We start from the raw sequence: 22,245 nt of genomic DNA on the forward strand, positions 1-22,245 counted from the left end.
GGGGGGGGGGACCAGGTTTGCTGGTTTGATAGAGCCTGGTGGAACCACTGAGACTGTGGCCCCTCGCTACCCTTCAGGTCTGGAATTGAACCCACACCCATGGTTTCCAGCCAAACAAAAGACAGGCATATGAGTTGAACATTTACTTCAGGTAGATACACTCCCTGGAGAGAACAATCAAGGGAGAAAGAATGGCTGCTAATGCACAGGGAGACAGCTCAGGGGCAGGAATGCATGGAGGGATGGACACTGGGAAGAGGTAACTATGGGGAGGAAGTGGGAGGGGAGCTGTTGCATTGTGGCCAACTGTGGTCAATGTCATGAGATAAAGTATATGTGAACTGCTGTATGGAAAGTGAATTTGCTCTGTAAATCTTCATCGAAATCACACCAAAGAAAAAAAAAAAACACCGCAAAATATAGATGAAGTTGGAGGATACTATGCTGAATGACCTAAGTCAATCATAGAAGGACAAATATACTATAAGTTCTTTGATGTGGAGGGTCAAGGAAAGGCTTATATATTGGAGGGAAACTTTCTTTGTTAGTTGCCAGGGATGGGAGAGGAGAGGAGGGAACAGTGCAAAAAAAAAAAAAAAAAGCACTGACCCATGTCATTTTAGTGTTGTGTATTTCAGTGTAGATAAAGTATATTTCCATAAAATGCATTAAAAAAAAAAAAGACGACCAGAACTATTGGTCAGAAATAGACTGGTAGAATCTCTTGAGACTATGGCTCCAGGTTACCTTTCAGGCCTAGAAATGTACTCACCTCCAAGGTTTGGGAAGGTAATTTGGACCATGAAATCAGATGTACATGAACTATTCAATGTAAAACAAGTATGCTATGGAAATTTGCACCCAAAGTGCAATATAAATAAATAAAATTACTGCAAAAGCTTTGTGGAATTCAATACAAAACAAATATGCCATTTATTTAAAAAGTAAACCCTAGTCATACCCTATTCAGGAAGCATGTGGTTTGTATATATAAGAGGTATTACACTACATAAAAATAAAAAGTGTTTAAAATCTCACATAGGTTAATCTTTTAGCAATTCATTTTTATATAGTAGTCAGAAATATAAAGTATTTATTTACTGGTTGTTAAACCCTCTAAATAATACTGCTTCTCATATTTTTACAGATGTCAAATTTTTAAAAACCTTAAGATATAATTCATACAAAATATAAGAATATTGCCAAAGAAATAGGTAGCTGGAATTAAAAAGCACATAGTTATAAAATAATCAAGCAGTGGATTAAAGAAACAGTATATTCCAGCAGTATAATGGGAATTTAAATTTTTCAGAAATACCCACAGCTTTCCAGCTCCATCATTCATAAAATGATCAAAGAGAAAGACTACCAAAAAAAAAAAAAGAGAGAGATAAAAAAGATTCCTTTTAAAGAGCTGTGGTGTAGTAAACTACCTGGTATACCTTTTCTAGCCGTAAGTTTTATTTAAGTTATCAATCTGGGGTATTTCTCACGCAAGTGGCACAAAGCAATGTTCTGGGAAGTTCACTCTCAGGTGTTTAGAATTCTGACGTTATTGATTGGTTAGTTTGGCCACTCCGCCAGGTGAAAAGGAGCCCTTGTAGAGGCAGAAAAAGTCTGACTGTTGGCTGAGAAAGATTATGCTGCTGAGAGAAATGTGCTCCTGAGAGACACATGCTGCTAGAGAGACCGAGAGACATGCGCTGCTGAGAGATAGACACAGAGAGACACACATTGCTGAGAAAGAGATGCTGGGAGACAGACAGAGACACTAGACTGTTGCCTGAGAGATGGTGGGCTGAGAGAGACTGAGCATTTTTCCTCAACTTGAATTGTAGCCTGGTGTTTCCCTAATAAATCCCATAATCTGTGAGTTCTGTGTGGCCACTGCAGTGAATTACGAAACCCAGCAGAGAGGTGGGGGGTGCTGCGGGAGGAACTGTTGTTGAAAGGGCTGGAAGGAGGCAGCATGTTTGGCCTTGCAGGAATAGGCCTTGGGCTACTGACAGTGATTCTGTCTTCCTCTTGTGGGGTTAGAGGAGGTCAGAAGATGAGGCCTCCTTGCCCCCTTAGCAAGAGTATAATATGTGATTGTTAATTTTATTGTAAATTAGCTGCCCTTTGCTCTGCTGGGATGCTTATAGCCAGAAGCACAAGTAATTTTATTAATTACATGGAACACTGAAATCTTTCGGCTACAAGACTTTGATTTATATCATTTTATCCAACTTTAAATACAAGCATATCTTCCAAACACCAACAAAAAAATACTGTATTGAAAAGCTTTCAGACAGGAAAACCAAGACTTTTTTTTTTTCCAAAGAATGATACTATCACTCTACAATATATCCCACTGGAAGTTACTATGGTCTATTTCTAAGAAGATAAATACATCATTCTTCAAAAAGGCTCCAAGTATTTCTCAAATAATCCCTGCTCAGAGCCTGTGACCAATTCCGGACATCAACATCATACACACTGAAGTGGAACCATTTTATTATGCTAACTAGATAATATTCAAGAATGCCATTTCTACTTTCAACCTTTGGGGAATTGGCAGAGATTCTGCAGTGGGCTGAATGCTCATTTGTTTTCTAAGGCAATTCAATGCTGCATTATAAGAGACACCCAAGAATTTTAATGGCAAACAATTTGTATTCTGTGTGACTTAGCATAAAAGCTCCAATATAATTCAACTCATTATACAAATTCTATGGTTAGTATGTATGTTGCCCTAAAAATCAGCTTTTTGGTTCAATTCCTAATTATTGACCCAACTATGATTTACCAGATAGTAAGAATTTAAGGCACTAAAAATCAACAACGAAAATCATCACATTTCTTTGTATTTTTTTTTTTAAGGCCTCAGGGATGCTCTAACCAACCAAACTCTGCCATCAAGGAGATTCTGATTCATCGTGACTTTACAGGACAGAGCAGAGCTGCACGTATTCAAGGGCGTTCAAGACTATAAATCTTAAAGGAAGCAGACTGTCTCATCCTCCTCCTGCAGAGAGGCTGGCGAGTCCAAACTACTTTTGGTTAGCAGCCTAATACTTTAACCATTGTGCCACCAGAGTTTCTGCGGTGTAGTAACTTACTTAGTGTGGCTTTTCTACCCATAAGCCTTTGTAAACTCCAAGGTGGGAATTGCTATTAGCAACTAAGGAGATCCTGATTTTAAAGTCGCCCACCTGGGTTATTTCTGTTGGGCGTGGCAAAATACAATGTTCTGGGAGGTTCCCACTCTCTTTCACGTGCTTAGAGTTCTGATGCTGTGATTGGCTAGTTTGACCACCCTTCTGGGCTCGAAAGGAGGCCTCCTGGAGGCAGAACTCTCTCTGACTGCTGGTTGAGGAAGACGCGCTGCTGAAAGAGACACATGCTCGGGAAAGAGACACATGCTGCTGGGAAAGAGACGCAAGAGACACGCATTGCTGAGTGAGACACCGAGGGACCAGTACTGCTGGGAAAGAGACTGTGAGAGACTGTTGGCCGAGGGACGGTGGGCTGGGAGAGAGACTGAGCATTTTTCTTGGACTCGAATTGTAGCCTGGTGCTTCCCTAATAAACCTCATAATCTGTGAGTCCTGTGTGGCCACTGCAGCAAATTATCAAACCCAGGAGAGAGGTGGTGGGTGCTTTGGGAGGAACGGCTGGAGCAAGGGCTGGAGGGGGGAGGCAGCATGTCTGGCCTGGCAGGAATAGGCCTTGGGTTACTGCTGGTAATCCTGTCTTCCTCTTGGAGGGTTAGAGGAGGTCAGAACATGTGGCTTCCTTGCCATTTTTGCAGTTCCTAAGGGTTACTCTTAGGACTCCTTTTATTCCCTTTCCTAAATCCTGATAATCTGTTTTCTTATTTGACCAATAAACCTAAACTCTACTTATTGTCTGAATAAATAAGTAAAATTCAGGGAAAATATTAGAAATGAATACAATAAAATAATTAAGCATGAACCAACAATTCATCCCATCATGAAGTATTTTTTACTAGGGCATAGCAACATCTTTAGGCTTAGCGTGTACTACCTCATGAGAGATTCGTCGTTGTTCAATATATGCCATAAACTGTGAACTGAGACTGTCTGAGTCCAGGCCCTTGGGCTGCCTCACCTCCTCCTCTTCCTCCTCTGCAGCACAGCTGTCGATGTAGTCAATCTGATCCAGATCATGTTCCACTGTAAACACCACACACAAACACCAAAAGGCGCTTTCAGATTAGACAGCAAACACAAGACACTTATTTAAATCGTATTCTTTCCTTTTTCCCAACATTTTTTACTCCAAGAGTGAGAGAAATGTAGCCATTATTATTTAATCCATAGCCGCTCACAAAAACAGGCTCCAGAAAATACTGATCCTAATTCACTAAAGAACTCAGTAAAATCAGTGTAAATTATTAGAATTTGGATCTCAATTTTTTTTTCTTTCTATAGCTCCCTGTTGTTTTGAATAAGGCAATGTAAGTTTGTAAGAAAAACAGAGAGGAAGGTTAATTTTTAAAGATGAAAAGGTACATGTACTTTTAGGACTTTCCATGATTTAGGTTTGGGGCTTACGCATAGGAGAGTTGGGAGGCAAAAAACCTAGCAAAGTCAACTCAAAGGAAAGAAGAAGGCAATTCAGTAAAAAAAAGTAGGAAACAACTATTTAGCTGTTTTACAGCAATCTGTGACTGGGAAGGAATCATTTGAGGAAATTTTTTTTCTTCCCAAGTGCTTTGAGGTGAGAACACATAGTCACATCATTATTTCATCTGGTATGTTTGTCAATGGCTCATTGTTTTTAAGTTTAAAAAGTAATTCTTTTTAAAACCTAGCTAAAATGGGAGACTAGAAAGGAAACTTGTTTCTAAGATGATTTCTCTAGGGAAGTATTAAACCTCAGTCATTATTTTATGATGATGTTTTTTGAAAGAGAACTACACTACATAAGGATTCCAATTGCTGTGATCTTTTGGAAGCAGAATGCCAATCCTTTCTTCCGAGGAGCTGCAGGTAAGATTCAAACTGCCAAACCCTCAGTAGCTGAGTGCTTAACTGTTTGCACCATCCAGACTCCATGATGTTCCACAGACTATCTACAAGTTGCAGTTGCTGAGAACAGTAAATGTGAAAGAATCTCTCAATCTAGTTTTTTAATTCATTTATTTAAAAATAATCCCATAACTACAATTAATAATATAAAATTAATGTTGAGTTATTAGAGTTTAATAGCTAAAAAATGGGAGGGGGGATTTATAAATCTATACCGACATGAGAAACCAGCTATATGAATGTATTAATGTGGTATAACTTGCAGGTTAAGTAATTAATAAATAATTCATACTATAACTATCTCCTAGGAATGAAGCATCACTTAATACTATGCAGATCAGTGCTGTCGAAGAGAAATGGTATGCAATCCACAAAAGTGTAGCACATATATAATTTTAAACTTTCTAGTGTCATATTTTTAAGAAAATGTAAAAAGCTACAAGTGACATTAGTAATATATTTTACTCAATATATTCAAAATACTATTTCAACATATAATGAAAAATATTGATATTTTACATTCTATTTTTCATACAAAATCTTTAAAATATGATGTACATGCAACACTACAGCCTGTCTCAATTCAGAAAAGCCGTATTTTAAATGTTTAATAGTGAGATCTAGACATTATTTTAAGTCTGAAATGAACTAATGAGAGCAAGAACTCATAAAAAGAGAAATTAAAAAGAAAACTACTGATATGTGAATAGAACAGTAAGGACAGAAATAAAGAAGAATATGAGATGGTAAGGAAAAAAAGAGTAAACCACTTAATTGAAACCACTCTTCAGAGAGAAAAGCTCTTCTCAGATAATGTAACTGATTTCTAGAAAAGCAAAGTTATTTCTCCCTTATAATTGGCCCCCCAAATTTAATCATTAGAACTTGGTAATCCAAACTAGAGCAATACTGAATGGAATGCTAAATCAAGAGTGTATCTCAGAAGTAGGAGGAAGAAGAAAGACCTCCACTTGTTAATGAACTATAAAAACTAAAACTATTTTAAATTCCAGAGTAAGTGGGACTCAGATACCCTTGAAGAGCATAATTTCAGATGAAAGAAAAGGTAAGCAAGAAATATACTAAATTCCTGAAAGAGGCAAATAATGAACATGGAGAGAATCTTAAAGGAGAACAGTACTTTAAAAATAGCAATGGTGACATCGAGATAAACAATGACTACATCTAAGTGAACTGTTTTTGGTAAACTTTCTCTCCAAAATAAAAATGAGAAACACTGTACTTTAACTACAGAAAACAGAGAAATTGAAATTTAACTTCAATGGAAAATATCTTTTTTTCAATCAAATATGAAAAAAGATTATCTTTAAAAGAAGACTGAAGAAGCTACAAATAAACAAAAGGAGTGAATGTGAAAACAGCTGAAGTGCTATAAAGACTTCAGATGCCATCAATAATATTGTTTTACCTCCACCATTTGTTACCACTAAACTGCTGCGATTCTCTTGGTATTGGCTCTCTCTTCGTAGTCTCTGTTCTTTAGTAATCTCTGCTACTCGAAGAGGCAGATCTGAAAATTCATCTGTAGGCTTAAAAAACAGAAGAAACATTAAAGAAGTATTTTAAAATTTATACAAGATAACCATTGAAGGTATAAGTAGAATATAAACTCTTTAAATTTTATATTTAAAAAGAAATAGCAAGGTATATGTGGCTCTAAAGATGTACATATGTGCATAAGTTATCAGTATATATATGTAACTATAGGAGCGCTGGTAGTGTAGTGCCTAAGGCACTTGACTGCTAACCAGAAGGCTGGAGGTTCAAACCCACCAGCCACTCCTCGGAAGTAAGGCTGGGCAATCTACTTCCATAGTGATACCTCCTCGGAAACCCAAGGAGGGGTTGCTATAAGTCAGGTCTGACTGGACGACACATAACAACAACAACAACATATGTATCTGTATAGGAGCTCTGGTAGCGCAGCGCCTAAGGCATTTGACTGCTAACCAGAAGGCTGGTGGTTCAAACCCACCATCCATTCCTCGGAAGGAAGATTGGGCAATCTACTTTTGTAGGGATACCACCACACAAACCCAAGGAGGGGTCGCTATGTGTCTGATTCAACTCAATGGCAATTTTTTTTTTTTTTTAATATATCTGTATGGATACAGCCACATGCATGTACACAACCACCCAGACTTACCTACAGAAGCAATTACAAATGGGCTGTGGTCTACAAGTGAAATAAGAGTTCTAGTGGTATAGTGTTAATCAGCTATTAACCAAAACCAGCTGCTCTGTGGGAGAAAGAGGAGGCAGTTGGCTTCCATAAATATTTAAATATTTACAGCCTTGGAAACCCTATGGGCAGTTCTACTCTGTCCATAGGATCACTGTGAGTCAGAATTCAATCAATGGCAGTGAAATCCACTTGGTTTTTGTCCCAATGAAACAATGATATGCATGGGAGATTATCAATCTAGCTAATAAAATAATATTTAACTATTTAACCCAATTTATAGCTAAAATATTAAACCTCAGTAAATAAAAAAAAAAAAACAGAAATTAAACAAAACAGGAAAATACTATAATTAGCTAAGAAAGTTGTTGTTGTTATGTGCCGTTGAGTCAAACCCGACTCATAGTGAGTGACCCCTCCTTGGGTTTCCGAGGCAGTATCACTATGGAAGTAGGATTGCCCAACCTTCCTTCCGAGGAGTGGCTGGTGGGTTTGAACCGCCAGCCGTCTGGTTAGCAGGCAAGTATCTTAGCCACTATGCTACCAGAGCTTCCAGCTAAGAAAGTTATGTGCAGGTTTCCCCTACGATCTGAAATTAGAGGGTTCCTATGAAACCTCTGTAACCTAAAATGGCATGAAGTGAAGAAGCAATTACCGTTAATTTATATAGGAAAAATTTTTGAACATTCCCAGACCCAAAAAATAACCTACCAGTTATACCAAATAACACATAAAACCTGAAATAACACTAATATATAGTGTTCACAAAGTTCAAAGCTACAGTGGCTGGACCTTGAGATGCTCAGTTTAATTTCTGAGGAAGGAGCTTGGTGATAACACTCTCACTGCTAAGGACCTCTTTCAAGTGATGAGGAGCAAGGTGTGTGCTGACTCTTTAATGGCTCACTGCAAAACACACACTAAGGCTAGTTTTGCTTTTCATTTTTTTTGGAAAAAGGAAAAATCCACTTTAGATTTCTTTCAGTTAGCGAAAACAGGTACTAATGTATGCAGGTCTTGTATAAAAGCTAAATGGTGTAAAGTGAACTTTTGAAAAGTGGGGGTTATCTGTATTTATTATGTATGTTGGTATATTTCACTTAAGTTCCCACATCTTTACCCCTCAGCCTAACAGTCCTATTTGTTTCCTCATCTTCTGTATTTCTTTTCTCACCTCTGCTCAAGATTACCCAGATCCTTAAATTTCAAGCTTCACGTGTAACTGGTTCAGCTCCTATTTGGCTCTCTAGGATATGAAACTATACAATACAATGAAGCAGCAAAGATATAAAACTACACATGGTAGAAACACAGGAATGAAATATACCATTTCTGGATGGTAGAATTACGTGGGATTTTTGCCCCTCCTTTTTACTTTATTTTTCAGAATAAGAAACTGATCCCAATTAAGACATTTTCCCTATTTCAACTTTTGCTTTACCAGGAGGCATAACATGCAGAATAGAAGAAACACTTACTTCATTTCCTGACCATCGCTTATCACCACTGTCCACACTATTGAAACCTGAATCAAGGGCTCCATAAGGGCGACCTGAGTACAGTTCTTCATGGCTGCCAAAAAATGATTTTTGATGTTACTGCTGAGTTTGATATTTTAAAATTAAACATTTAAAATAAACCGATGTAAATTCACTAATAAATATTTTCATGGCATTTAGTCACTTAATTATTTAGAACTAACTGACATTCTTTTAACTGCTTAATATGAAAAATTCCAAATTAAAAAAAAAAAGTATAATGAGCCCCATGTACATTCTGCCATTCTTGTTTCATTTATGCCTGCATGTGTTCCTCATGACCTCACTCAATTGTTTTATTTTTAATAGTACTCCTTATTTTTAGGCAAACTTGATATACATTGAAATGCACTCATCTTAGCCATCTAATTTTGATAAATGAATACATCCTTGTTACAAACAGTCCTATCATGAGATAGTGTATTTCAACCTTAACATAAGTTCTGACAGATACCCCTTTCCAGGCAATCCTCTTCACTGCGTGCTACAGAGGAAGTTGAAAGCCCTCCTACCCCACCAAAAATCTTGATAATTATAATGAATTTCTTCTCTTAGATACTGCTGTCTAATAATTCTCAATCCAAGCCATTGACTTTTCTATGATTATTTTTTGATAAATTATTAGGCCTATATTGTAGAAGCCGTGGTTAAAGTACTCTAGCAGTGGTTAAAGTATTTACTCCATGGCAGAAAAGAACTGGCAATCTGCTTCCCGTAAAGATTGCAGCCTAGAAAATGCTAGAAGGCAGTTCTACTCTCCTACAGGGTTGCTTTGAACCGGAATTAACTCCAGGGCACACAACACCACCACCTCAACACTGTAGTTTCACAATTGTAATGTAAACTATGTTTGCTTCTAATACAGGGTGAGTATGTAAAATATTTACTGGGCTGAAGGATAAAGTATTTTACATATAAAGACAATTACTATTTATAAAATGAGCAATGTATTCTAATTTTTAAAAATTTTTAAAAAGTCCTGTAAGTCAATCCCAACCCACTTCCATAAAGATTTATTTACAGCCTTGGAAACCCTATTGGGGTTTCTATGAGTCAGAATCATAGGCCGGGGCTCCAAGGCTGCTTTTCACTTGGGTGTGGCTCTATGTTAAGGCCAGGGCCTGAGGCAGGCAGGGTTGGGGTTTGGAGGCTACTTTTCACTTGGTTGTGGTTCTATATTAAGGCCGGGACCTGAGGTAGGCAGGCCTGGGCTTGGAGGCTGCTTTTCACATGGGGGTGGCTCTTTATTAAGGCTGGGACCTGAGGTACAAGGGCAAGGGGCTTGGAGGCTGCTTTTTGCTTAGGTGTGGCTCTATATTAAGACCGGGGCCTGAGGTAGACAGGCGCAGAGGAGTTAGGAACAACTAAGGGAGATGAACTTGTCTGTCAGTTTGTCATCCTGTGGGCTTACATGTTGCTGTGAAGCTGGAGGCTATGCCACTGTGTTGCAAAACGCCAACAGGGTTGCCCATGATGGAAAGGTTTCAGTAGAGCTTCCAGGCTTAGACAGACTCGGAAGAAGGAAGAGTCCTTCCATTTCTCAAACAATTGGCCACTGAAAACCTTATGAATAGCAGTGAAACACTGTCTGATATATTACTGGAAAACTTTATAAACAGCCCTGAAATATTGTCCGATATAGTGCCAGAAGATGAGCCCATCAGGTTGGAAGGCACTCAAAATTTGACTGGGGAAGAGCTGGCTCCTCAGAGTAGAGAAGACTTTAACAATATGGACAGAGTAAAGCTTTTGGGACCTCCATTGGCTGATGTGGCATGACTCAAAATGGACAGAAACAGATGCAAACATTCATTAATAACTGGAACATGGAATGTACAAAGTATGAATCTAGGAAAATTGGAAACCATCAAACATGAAATGGAACACATAAAGATCTACATCCTAGGCATGGAATGGACTGGTTCTGGCCATTTTGAATCAGACAACCAACCATATGATCTACTATGCTGGGAATCACAAATTGGAGAGGAGTGGTATAGGATTCACTGTCACAGAGATTATTTCAAGATCTGTCCTGAAGTACAACAATGTCAGAGATAGGATAATATCCATATGCCTACAAGGAAGACCAGTTAATAGATTATTATACAAATTTGCACACGAACCGCCAAAGCCAAAGATGAGGATATTGAAGATTTCTACCAAATTCTGCGGTCTGAAATTAATTGAACATGCAATCAAGATGTGTTGATTATCACTGGTGACTGGAATGCAAAAGCTAGAAACCTAGAAGAGTCACCGGTAGTTGGAAAATATGGCCTTGGAAATACTGAAGTAATGCTGAAGATCGCATGATAAAATTTTGCAAGACCAGTGACTTATTCATTGCAAATACCTTTTTTCAACAACATAGCAACAACTATTCACGTGGACTTCATCAGATGGAATACACAGGAATCACACTGACTACATCTGTGGCAAGAGGTGATGGAGAAGTTCAGTATCTTAGGCCAGAACAAGGCCAGGGGCTGACTGTGGAACAGACCATCAACTGCTCATATGCACGTTCAAGTTGCAGTTGAAGACAATTAAAACAAGTCTGTTGTTGTTGTTGTTGTTATGTGCCGTCTACAAGAGCCAAAACATGACCTTGATAATATCCTTCCTGAATTTAGAAACCATCTAAAGAATAAATTTGATGCATTGAACACCAATGACTGAAAAAGAGAGGAACTGTGGGATGACATCAAGAATATCATCCATTATGAAAGCAAGAGGTCATTAAAAAGACAAGAAAAGGAGAAAAGACCAAAATGGATGTCAGAAGAAACTCTGAAACTTGCCCTTGAGTGGGGAGTAGCTAAAGCAAATGGAAGAAATAACAAGATAAAAGAGCTGAACAGAAGATTTCAAACAACAGCTTGAGCAGATAAAGCCAATTACTATAATGAAATGTGCAAAGACCTTAAGTTAGAGAACCAAAAGAGAAGAACATGCTCAGCTCTCAAGCTGAAAGAACTGAGGAAAAAATTTAAGCCTTGGGTTGCAATACTGAAAGATTCTATGGACAAAATGTTGAATGATGCAGGAAGCATCCAAAGAAGATAGAAGGAATAGAGTCACTGTACCAAAAAAGGGAGCTCTGGTAGCGTAGTGCCTAAGGCACTTTACTGCTAACCAGAAGGCTGGCGGTTCAAATCCATGAGCCACTCCTTGGAAGGAAGACGGGGCAATCTACTTCCGTAGTGATATCACCTCAGAAACCCAAGGAGGGGTCGCTATGAGTCGAGTCCAACTTGAGGGCAAATAACAATAACAACAACAACGTACCAAATCTTCATCCATTTCAGGAGGTAGCATATGATCAAGAACCAACAGTATTGAAGAAAGAAGTCAAAGCTGCACTGAAGGAATACCCACTGAGATGTTTCAACAAATGGATGTCCCACTGGAGGCACTCACTTGATTATGCCAAGAGATTTGGAAGACAGCTACCTGGCCAACTGACTGAAAGGGATCCATATCTGTACTCATGCCAAAGAAAGGTGATCCCATAGAATATGGAAATTATTGAACAATATCATTAATATTACATACAATTAAATTCTTAATGAAGATAATTCAAAAATGGTTGCAGCAGTATATTGACAGAGAGCTTTCAGAAATGCAAGCTGGATTCAGAACAGGAGGTGAAATGAGGGATATCACTGCTAATGTCAGATGATCTTAGCTGAAAGTAAAGGATACCAGAACAATGTTTACTTATGTTTTATTGACTATGCAAAAGCATTTGATTGTGTAGATCATGACAAACTGTGGATAACATTGAGAAGAATGGGAATTCCAGAACAATTGATTGTACTCATGAGGAACCTGTACAAATTAAAGGATACCACAATAATGTTTACTTATGTTTTATTGACTATGCAAAAGCATTTGATTGTGTAGATCATGACAAACTGTGGATAACAATGAGAAGAATGGAAATTCCGGAACACTTGATTGTACTCATGAGGAACCTGTATAGAGATTAGGAGGCTGTCATACGAACAGAACAAGGAGATACAGAACAAGAGAGTACATCAAGGTTATATCCTTTCACCATACTTATTATATGCTGAGCAAATAATCCAAGAAGGTGGATTGTATGAAGAAGAACATGGCATCAGGACTGGAGGAAGACTCTTTAACCACATGCGATATGCAGATGACACAACTTTGCTTGCTGAAAGTGAGGATGACTTGAAGCACTTAGTGATGAAGATTAAAGACTACAGCCTGCAGTATGGATTTTTCCTCAATATAAAGAAAACTAAAATCCTCACAACTGGTCCAATAAACAGCTTCATGGTGGATGGAGAAAAGACTGAAGTTGTCAAGGATTTCATATTACTTGGCTCTACTATCAACACCAATGGAAGCAGCAGTCAAGACATCAGATGATGTATTACATTGGGCAAATCTGCTGCTAAGGACCTCTTTCAAGTGATGAGGAGCAAGGATGTCTCCTTGAAGACTAAGGTGCGCCTGACACAAGCCATGGTATTTGCAATTGCTTCTTATGAGAGCTGGACAATGAATAAGGAAAACCAAAGAAGAGTTGATGCTTTTGAGTTGTGGTGTTGGAGAAGAATGCTAAGAGTACCATGGTCTGCTAAAAGGACTAACAAATCTATGGAAGAAGTGCAGCCAGAATACTCCTTGGAAGTGAGAATGGCCAGACTTTCTCTCACCTACTTTGCTCATGTTTCAGAAGGAACCATTCCCTGGAGAAGGATATCATGCTTGGTAAAGTGGAGGGTCAACAAAGAAGGGGAAGGCCCTCAACGAGATGGATAGACATAGTGGGTGCAACAGTAGGCTCAGGTATAGCAATATCATGAAGCTGTCACAGTACCGAACAGTGTTTTGTTCTCCTGTGCATAGGGTCACTATGAGTCGGAGACGACTCAACAGCACCTAACAACGAGTTGGAATCAACTCTGTGGCAGTGGGTTTGGTTTGGTTTTGGGATAAGTCAATTCATCTCATATTGTTTTGCTTGTTTTGGTCCTATCTACATGATTGGTTTGCTTTGATGATTGTTTTAGAGTATAGGTCCTATGGCCAGGTACTGTGTGTGTTTTATCATAGCAAAGTCAGGCCAAGGTACCTAATTTTAAAAAGTTTATAATGAAAAATGTATTTAAAGGACATTTAAAAATTATTTTCTGCAGTTGTCAAAAGAAATATGTATTTCCTAATATTCACTGAGTAATACTTTAATATTGTTACTTTTTCAAGTAAATCAGATTTTGAGGTCTCTAAAGGATAAACCAGTTGCCCTCAAGCCAATTCTGATTCTTGGCACCCATGTGTCAGAGTAGAACTGTGCTCCGTAGGGTTTCCAATTGCTGCTTTTTTGCAAGTAGACTGCCAAGACTTTCTTCCAAGAAGCCTATGGGAGGACCCAAATCTCTAACCTTTCAGTTAGCAGCTGAGCATGTTAACCATCTGCACATTCTAGGGACTCCTTCCAGAGGATACTATAGTATATAATTGTAGGATAAAGAACTAGATTTGGCATTTTGTATCTGGTTTCTGTGAGAAGCCTAAGCAATTAACACACTCTTCATCTTTCTAAAATAGCCAGGCAAGTAGGGACCACACTGGCTCATACCTATAAAACCAGTTTCAGGAAGAGTGTGGGCATGATGCTGTCAGTCACACATATTCATGGAGTTCCAGTGACTAAGGCACCCAGACCTGAAGCTCTCCCTTTGGGTCCTTCTGGATAACTGAGAACATCCAAGCACAGGAGGAGCAGCATGTCCCTGGGAACAATGGAGGCCTTGTGCTGGGTACTCTCCTATACCTTGCCTTGTATTTTCTGGTTCTAATAAATGGGTAACTCTAAGTAACTATACGTAATACTCACTGCCATCAAGTTAAACATGACTCATAGTGACCCTTCCTTGGGTTTCTAAGGCTGTATCACTATGGAAGTACACTGCCCAATCTTCCTTTCAAGGAGTGGCTGGTGGGTTTGAACTGTCTGCCTTCTGGGTAGCAGTCAAATGCCTTAGCCACTATGCTACCAGAGCTCCTATAGGTAATAGTCTCTGTGAATTCTGTGAGATGTTACAGAGAACTAATGAACCCGTGGGGAATTGAGGAAGCAGGGGCTGGCAGTAGAATTAATTTGTGGAAACCCAGCACAAGTAGCTCTGGTGGCATAGTGGATAAGGCATTTGGCTGTAACCAGAAGGTCAATGGTGCACACCCACCAGTGCTCTGCAGAAGGAACATGGGGTGATCTCCTTCCATAAAGATTTATAGCCTTGGAAACCCAATGGGCTATGAGTCGGACCTGACTTGATGGCAGTTGACTTTGGTGTTTTTTTTTTTTGCTGTTGTTAGGGTTGGGTTGGCTGCATAACAGAGAAAGGCTGCAAGGGCAGTTGATGAAGAAGGACAGAGTCCTTTTAGCTTGTGACTTAGTTCCAGGGTAAGAGAGACAGAGAATGACAACACCTGGTCTGGAGTGCCAGGAATGGGGTCTCATCTAGCTACTTAGGAAAGATTTCTTCATTGACTCAAACTGTATTTTAACTGTTAGCAAAGACACATATTTCTTCGAGGTTTTTTTTTTATTTTGATAGTGTATGTTTTTTAAAGTAGTATGATGAGGATTGTTACGTTAAAAAAAAAAAATCACGCTTTTGCAGCATTTTTCACAATAGACCAAATATGGAAATAACTGAAAAGTTTATCAACAAACAAATGGGTAAACAAAATGTCATATACCTATACAATGGAATATTACTCAGCCATAAAGAGAAATAAAGTCTTAATCCATGCCACTAGATGAACCTCAAAAACATGCTGAACAAAATGTTGCAAAAGGACAAATACTGTATGATATCATTCATATGAAATAAGGAAATATATAGAAACTAAATACTATTTGTGGCTTCTAGGTATAGGAAAGAGGGGGTATGATGGTTAATGTTGTATGTCAACATGGCTAGGCTATTATTCTCAGTGGTTTGGCAGGTGCTCTTCCATAATGTAATCACCTTCCATTTTGTGACCAGATGGGAGTACCCAATCAGTGGAAAGGGGAATTTCCTTGGGGATGTGATCTTTACCCAGTACATAAATGGATGTACTTATAAAGCTTGCTCTCCTTCTCAATCATGCACTCTTTTCATTGCCTGATCTCTGGTTTTTGGGACATAAGTCTCTGGCATGCAGCCTGACCTGCAGATTCTGGGTTCATCAATCCCTGCAACCACATGAGCCAGTAGAGGTCTTCAGCCTGTTGCCTAGCCCACAGATTTGGAACTTGCCAGTCTCTACAACTCCGTAAGCCATTTCTTGAAGTAAACGTCTCTCTATATAAATCTATATATGCTTTACTGGTTTTGTTTCTCTAGAAAATCCGGACTGTGATAGAGGGAAAGGGGGTGTTTTTTGTTTAGGGAACATTAAGTTAATGTTAATGGTGGTGGAATAATTTGGAAAAGGATATTGCTAATGGTTGCACAACATGAATAATATAATCAATGTCACAGAATTATACATGGAGAACTGGTGAATTAGCAAATGTTTGGTTGGGCATATTTTCACCAACAGAAAAAAAAATCAGGTTAACCTCAAGACTAGAAGCAGAGAGAAACATGTTCTGCAAATAGCACTATGACCTTCAATCATAGCTCATTACTCATCTAGGTAATGATGCTGCCTCTTCAGTCTTTGCAGACATACCCTCATACAGACATACCCAGTAATCACTATTAATTGTCTCACTGTCCCAACTCACAGGCAGCAGTAGCAGTTTAATGTTTCTACTTTGATTCTTTGGAAGAGGAAAACTTTTTCCTAGTAAGGATTACTAACTCTAAGTAGGTAAAATCAATTAGAGTATACATAAAATGAAAAAGTTACTTTTATTTATTATGAATATTTTAACAGTACAGGACTGGAACACTGTTAATGAAAATTTAAAATAGAAAACCAAAACTTTCTTCAATAAATAAGAAACAGGGAGTCTGTATTCTAAGCTATTAATGGAATTAGGAGGAAAAAAAGAAAATGATGAAAAAGAAAGGAAGAAAGTAGAAATTTTCTGGCAATAATGTTCTAGGTCTTCTCACATTCTCCCTACAGCTAAAATCTTGTCTAAGAGAGCCCTAGAACCTAGCACAGAGTATGTCAGACCTAACTCCCATCTGCTAATAAAACCTTACCTTTCATGTCCTCCTTACCATCATATATCTGCTTTGAGGCCTCTCAAGAGTTAAAAATGTTAGGACTGAGGATTCCTGGTAGGAATCTTTTATAGGTATGTATGATTTTGGTTTTCTTCTTATGTATCTGTATAAATATATGACCAGCTATGTTATTCCATTCTTAAACCATCAGAGCAGAGCTTGTATTTTTAATACTCTTCATAATGTCTATGTAAATCTTTAGTCTAATAAGCCAGACCAAAAAAACCAGAATGTCATTACAAAGTTGTTGCTAATGTCTTTAAGCAGGGGAAAATAACATCCATGTGACCACAGATAAGTATTTACTGACTCATTCAGCAAGTATTTGTTGAGCTTCCACTGCATGCACCAAACACTAAAGTAAGGTACCGCTACAATGGTGAAGAAAACAGGCATGGTCTGTGGTCTCATGGAGAATACAGTCTCACAGGGCAGAAACCAAATTCTATCTATACACTCTTACTTTATTTAAGAAGCCCTGTTGGTTAAGCACTCAGCTGCTAACCAAAAGGCTGCTGGTTCGAACCCACCCAGCAACCCCATGGAAGAAAGACCTGACGATCTATTTCTGTAAAGATAACAGCTTAGAAAACACTATGGGCATTTCTACTCTGTCACATGGGGTCACTATGAGTCTGTATCAATTTGAGGGTACCTAACATTATGTTATTTACCTAAGAAATTGTGCTCTATATAAGTGAAATTTTCAGATAGCTTAGATTATTCCTTTCTACCATAAAACATTCAAATATTTGATGATGAAAAAATTTAAGCTACAATGCATACTTTCCATTTCTGGAAATGATATATAATTAACATACCTTAGCATTTTCTTAATGAACATTAATTATTGTACTGTGCTATGTGGTATCTTAAAAGATTACTACTATGTTTTTAGAGCTTTACTATTTTTTTTTTTATTATTCTTTTTAAGCATCTTATTAAAATTATAAGAAGCCCTGGTGGTGCAGTGGTTAAAACACTTGGTTGTGTACAGAGAGGTCAGTGACTTGAGCCCACCAGCGACTCCACAGGTGAAAGATATAAGGATATCCTTATAAAGATATTAAGATATAAGGATCTGCTTCTGTATAGATACATTACAGCCTTGGAAATCCTATAGGGCAGTTCTACTTTGTCATATAGGATAGCTGAGTCAGAAATGACTTGACAAAAGTGGGTTTGGTTTATTTAAAACTGTGGAGTATATCATGTAGATATAAAAGAGTATCTCTAGTAGACATGCTTTGAAAAAATGATCAATACATCTGAAAAAACAAGTCCAAGAGAGCCAAAACATGATCTTGAATATATCCCTCCTGAATTTAGAGATCATCTAAAGAATAGATTTGATGCATTGAACACCAACGACCGAAAGCCAGAAGTATCAGAGGATATCAGGAATGTTACCCAGGAAGAAAGCAAGAGATCACTAAAAAGACAAGAAAAGAAGAGAAGACCAAAGTGGATGACAGAAAAGACTCTGAACCTTGCCCTTGAGCGGAGAATAGCTAAAGCAAATGGAAGAAATGAAAAGGTTAAAGGGCTGAAGAGAAGATTTCAAAGAGCAGCTTGAGTAGACAAAGCCAATTACTATAATGAAACGTGCAAAGACCTGGAGTCTGAAAACCAAAAGGGAAGAACACGCTCGGCATTTCTCAAGCTGAAAGAACTGAAGAAAAAATTTAAGCCTCGAGTTGTAATATTGAGAGATTCTATGGGCAAAATATTGAATGATGCAGGAAACATCAAGAGAAGATGGCAGGAATACACAGAGTCACTGTACCAAAAAGAACTGATTGATCTTCATCCATTTCAGGAAGTGGCATATGATCTAGAACCAATGGTAATGAAGGAAGAAGTCAAAGCTGCAATGAAAGAACTGGCGAAGAACAAAGCTCCGGGAATTGATGGCATAGCGATTGAGATATTTCAACAAACAGATGCCCCATTGGAGGCACTCACTCAGTTATGACAAGAGATTTGGAAGACAGCTACCTGGCCAACTGACTGGAAGAGATCCATATTTGTGCCCATTCCAAAGAAAGGTGATCCCACAGAATGTGGAAATTATAGAACAATATCATTAATATCACATGCAAGTAAGATCTTACTGAAGATAATTCAGAAACGTTTGCAGCAGTATATCGACAGAGAACTTCCAGAGGTTCAAGCTGGATTCAGAAGAGGACGTGGAACAAGGGATATCATAGCTGTTGTCAGATGGATCTTGGCTCAAGGCAAAGAATACCAGAAAGATGTTTACTTGTGTTTTATTGACTATGCAAAGGCATTTGATTGTATGGATCATGACAAATTATGGATAACACTGAGAAGAATGGAAATTCTCAAACACTTGATTGTACTCATGAGGAATCTGTACCTTGACCAGGAGGCTGTCATTCGAACAGAACAAGGGGACACTACATGGTTTAAAATCAAGAAGGGAGTGTGTCAGGGTTGTATCCTTTCTCTACACTCATTCAATCTATATGCTGAGCAAATAATCCGAGAAGCTGGACTATATGAAGAAAAACATTGGTATCAGGATTGGAGGAAGAATCATTAACAACCTGAGATATGCAGACGATACAACTTTGCTTGCTGAAAGTGAGGATGACTTAAGACACCTACTGATGAAGGTTGAAGAATACAGTCTGCAGTATGGATTACGTCTCAATATAAAGAAAACAAAAATCCTCACAACTGGACCAATGAGCAGCATCACAATAAATGGAGAGAAGATTGAGGTTGTCAAGGAATTCACGTTGCTTGGTTCTACAATCGATGCCAACGGAAGCAGCAGTCAGGACATTAGACAACGTGTAGCATTGGGAAAGTCAACTGCGAAGGAACTCTATCAAGTGCTGAGGAGCAAGGATATCTACTTGAGGACTAAGGTGTGCCTGACACAAGCCATGATATTTCCAATCGCCTCGTATGCATGTGAGAGCTGGACAATGAATAAGGAAGACCGAAGAAGAGTTGATGCTTTTGACTTGTGGTGCTGGCAAAGAATGCTGAAAGTACCGTGGACTGCTAAAAGAACTAACAGATCTGTCCTGGAGGAAGTGCAGCCAGAATGCTCCTTGGAAGCAAGAATGGCCAGACTTCGTCTCACCTATTTTGGTCATGTTGTAAGAAGGGACCATTCCCTGGAGAAGGATGTCATGCTTGGTAGGGTGGAGGGTAAATGAAAGAGGGGGAGGCCTTCAACGAGATGGATTGACACGGTGGCTGCGATGATGGGCTCAAGTATAGCAGGGATTGTGGGGCTGGCGCAGGATCAGGCAGTGTTTCGTTCTGCTGTGCATGGGGTCGCTATGAGTCAGAAACGACTCGACGGCACTTAACAACAACAACAAATGTATCTGCTTTATAGAATTTTCTTTTTTTTCCTCTAAATCACTTTTTGTGTTGGTTACATTCAGAAATTCTATCCCAATGGAAATTTATTAATCTATTTTAGATTAGGAAGCTGAGGATCAGGATCATTAGGATCATCTTCTTAAGCAAGACTTGACAAATTCTTGTGGGGTTGCCATGTGTCACATTCAACTCAATGGCAATGCTCAATGGATCAAGAAAAAGTCTGAGGGGTTTTGAGTGAAGTCAAAAAGTACAGCATTACTGTACCTATACTGGGGCATCTACTTTATCAGTTTAAAGATCTTCTGAATTTAATTCCTGTTACTTAAGGTTGTATAGATGACTGGGAATGTCAAAGAGATGGCCTTATAAATCAGGGATTAAAATGCATCTGAAGGATTCAGAGATTCAAAGATCCTAAGGTGACATTAAAGATCATCATATTTAATCTATTCACTTCCTAAGAAAAATGAAGTCCAAAGTTTGAATAACTTGCCTTAAGTCACAAAGCTAGTTAGTAGCAGAGCTAAGGCTAGTTTCAAATCAGTCAGATCAGTGATTTTCAACTGGGAGTGACTGTGCACTCCAGGGGACATTTGGCAATATCTAGAAACATTTCTGTTTGTCACAATGGGAGGGTACTACTGTTATCTAGTGCATAGAAGATAGAGATGCTGCTAAACTTCTTACAAATATACAGGGCATCTTCTCAGAACAGAGAATTATTTGGTCTAAAATGTTAACAGTGCCATAGTTGAGAAAACTTGACTGAAAACTACACTTCACCAGATCTACGTAATCAACTTGACACTTAATACAAGCATTCTGAGAATACAAGCATTCTGAGAATACAAGTGTTAAAAGAGATTATTTCCCTGTAATCAAACATTCAGGCAGATGTAAGGATCTATTTGATATCCTGTAAGATAGAATATGACAGATAAAAGAATATAACATACTCACCAAGAGCCAAAACCCAAGGGTCTCCTATCATAATCAGGCAGGTCTGGAGCAATCTTACAAGCTTGTATGTTCAAGTATTTAAATATGTGGATTTTGCCTTTTATACATATCTAAATAAAGTAACATATAAATGTAACCAAATTATTACTTATCTGAAGTATTTGTTCCTTTTTATTATAATCAGCTTCTTACTTAATGTAAATTAAGAACACAAGGCATTTCTTTGAAATACATATGGTAATATTAAAAAACTAATATGCTTGCTATAATAAATTATTTCATCCAGTGTTATTTTTAATGTAAATATACATTTTTCTTTTCTAGTCATTAACAGCTCTCAGTAACATGTAAAAAATAATTTGTGATTACAAACACTATTAGAATACCAAATAAACCTATCACACTGATAAGTTTTGTACAGTGAGGGACCTAAAGCATATTCTTCCTTCTCCCCACAGATTATACCAGCAACGTTTGCTTTTAGGAATTGACAATCTTGTACAATCATGTTTTCTATTCTTGCTTTCTGTAGGGGAGAAGAGCAGGAAATGATTAAATATTAAAATTATGTATTTTTGCTGTAATATTTAAATTATGTATTTTTGTTGATACCTTTTGATTTTTTTTTTCTCAGAAGTTAAAACATAAATTCTTTAGGATTATGAGATCCTTCTGTATTTATTAAATTTTACTAATAAAGCTTTATAGTTACCATACAGATTACCATATGCTTGTGTAAGATCATCAACAAATTTCAGAGTACAAAAAAGCTATGGTGAAAAAAATGGGTTAGTCAAAATTTAGTAGATTGCAGGATGTCTACAACCTACAGATAAACCTCCCTTATAATTATTTTATGGGAGCTCTGGTAGCATAGTGGCTAAGACACTTGCCTGATAACCAGACGGCTGGCGGTTCAA

General features: G+C 38.1%; 1 protein-coding gene across 1 annotated transcript in view; it reads right to left on the reverse strand.

Annotated features, from left to right (window-relative positions):
* The window catches only part of LRCH3 (leucine rich repeats and calponin homology domain containing 3), a 227,139-nt gene that overhangs the window by 91,812 nt on the left and 113,082 nt on the right, over positions 1-22,245 (reverse strand). The window contains exons 6-9 of the mRNA XM_042782119.1: positions 21,326-21,435; positions 8,718-8,811; positions 6,466-6,586; positions 4,030-4,178 (exon numbers count right to left, since the gene is read on the reverse strand). Of these exons, the coding sequence (XP_042638053.1) occupies positions 4,030-4,178; positions 6,466-6,586; positions 8,718-8,811; positions 21,326-21,435 (474 nt within the window). The remainder of the gene's footprint in view (positions 1-4,029; positions 4,179-6,465; positions 6,587-8,717; positions 8,812-21,325; positions 21,436-22,245) is intronic.

The sequence above is a fragment of the Orycteropus afer genome, unplaced genomic scaffold (genome assembly GCF_000298275.1).
Source record: "Orycteropus afer afer isolate SDZICR_OR568_19922 unplaced genomic scaffold, OryAfe1.0 scaffold00245, whole genome shotgun sequence".
Lineage (NCBI taxonomy): Eukaryota > Metazoa > Chordata > Mammalia > Tubulidentata > Orycteropodidae > Orycteropus > Orycteropus afer.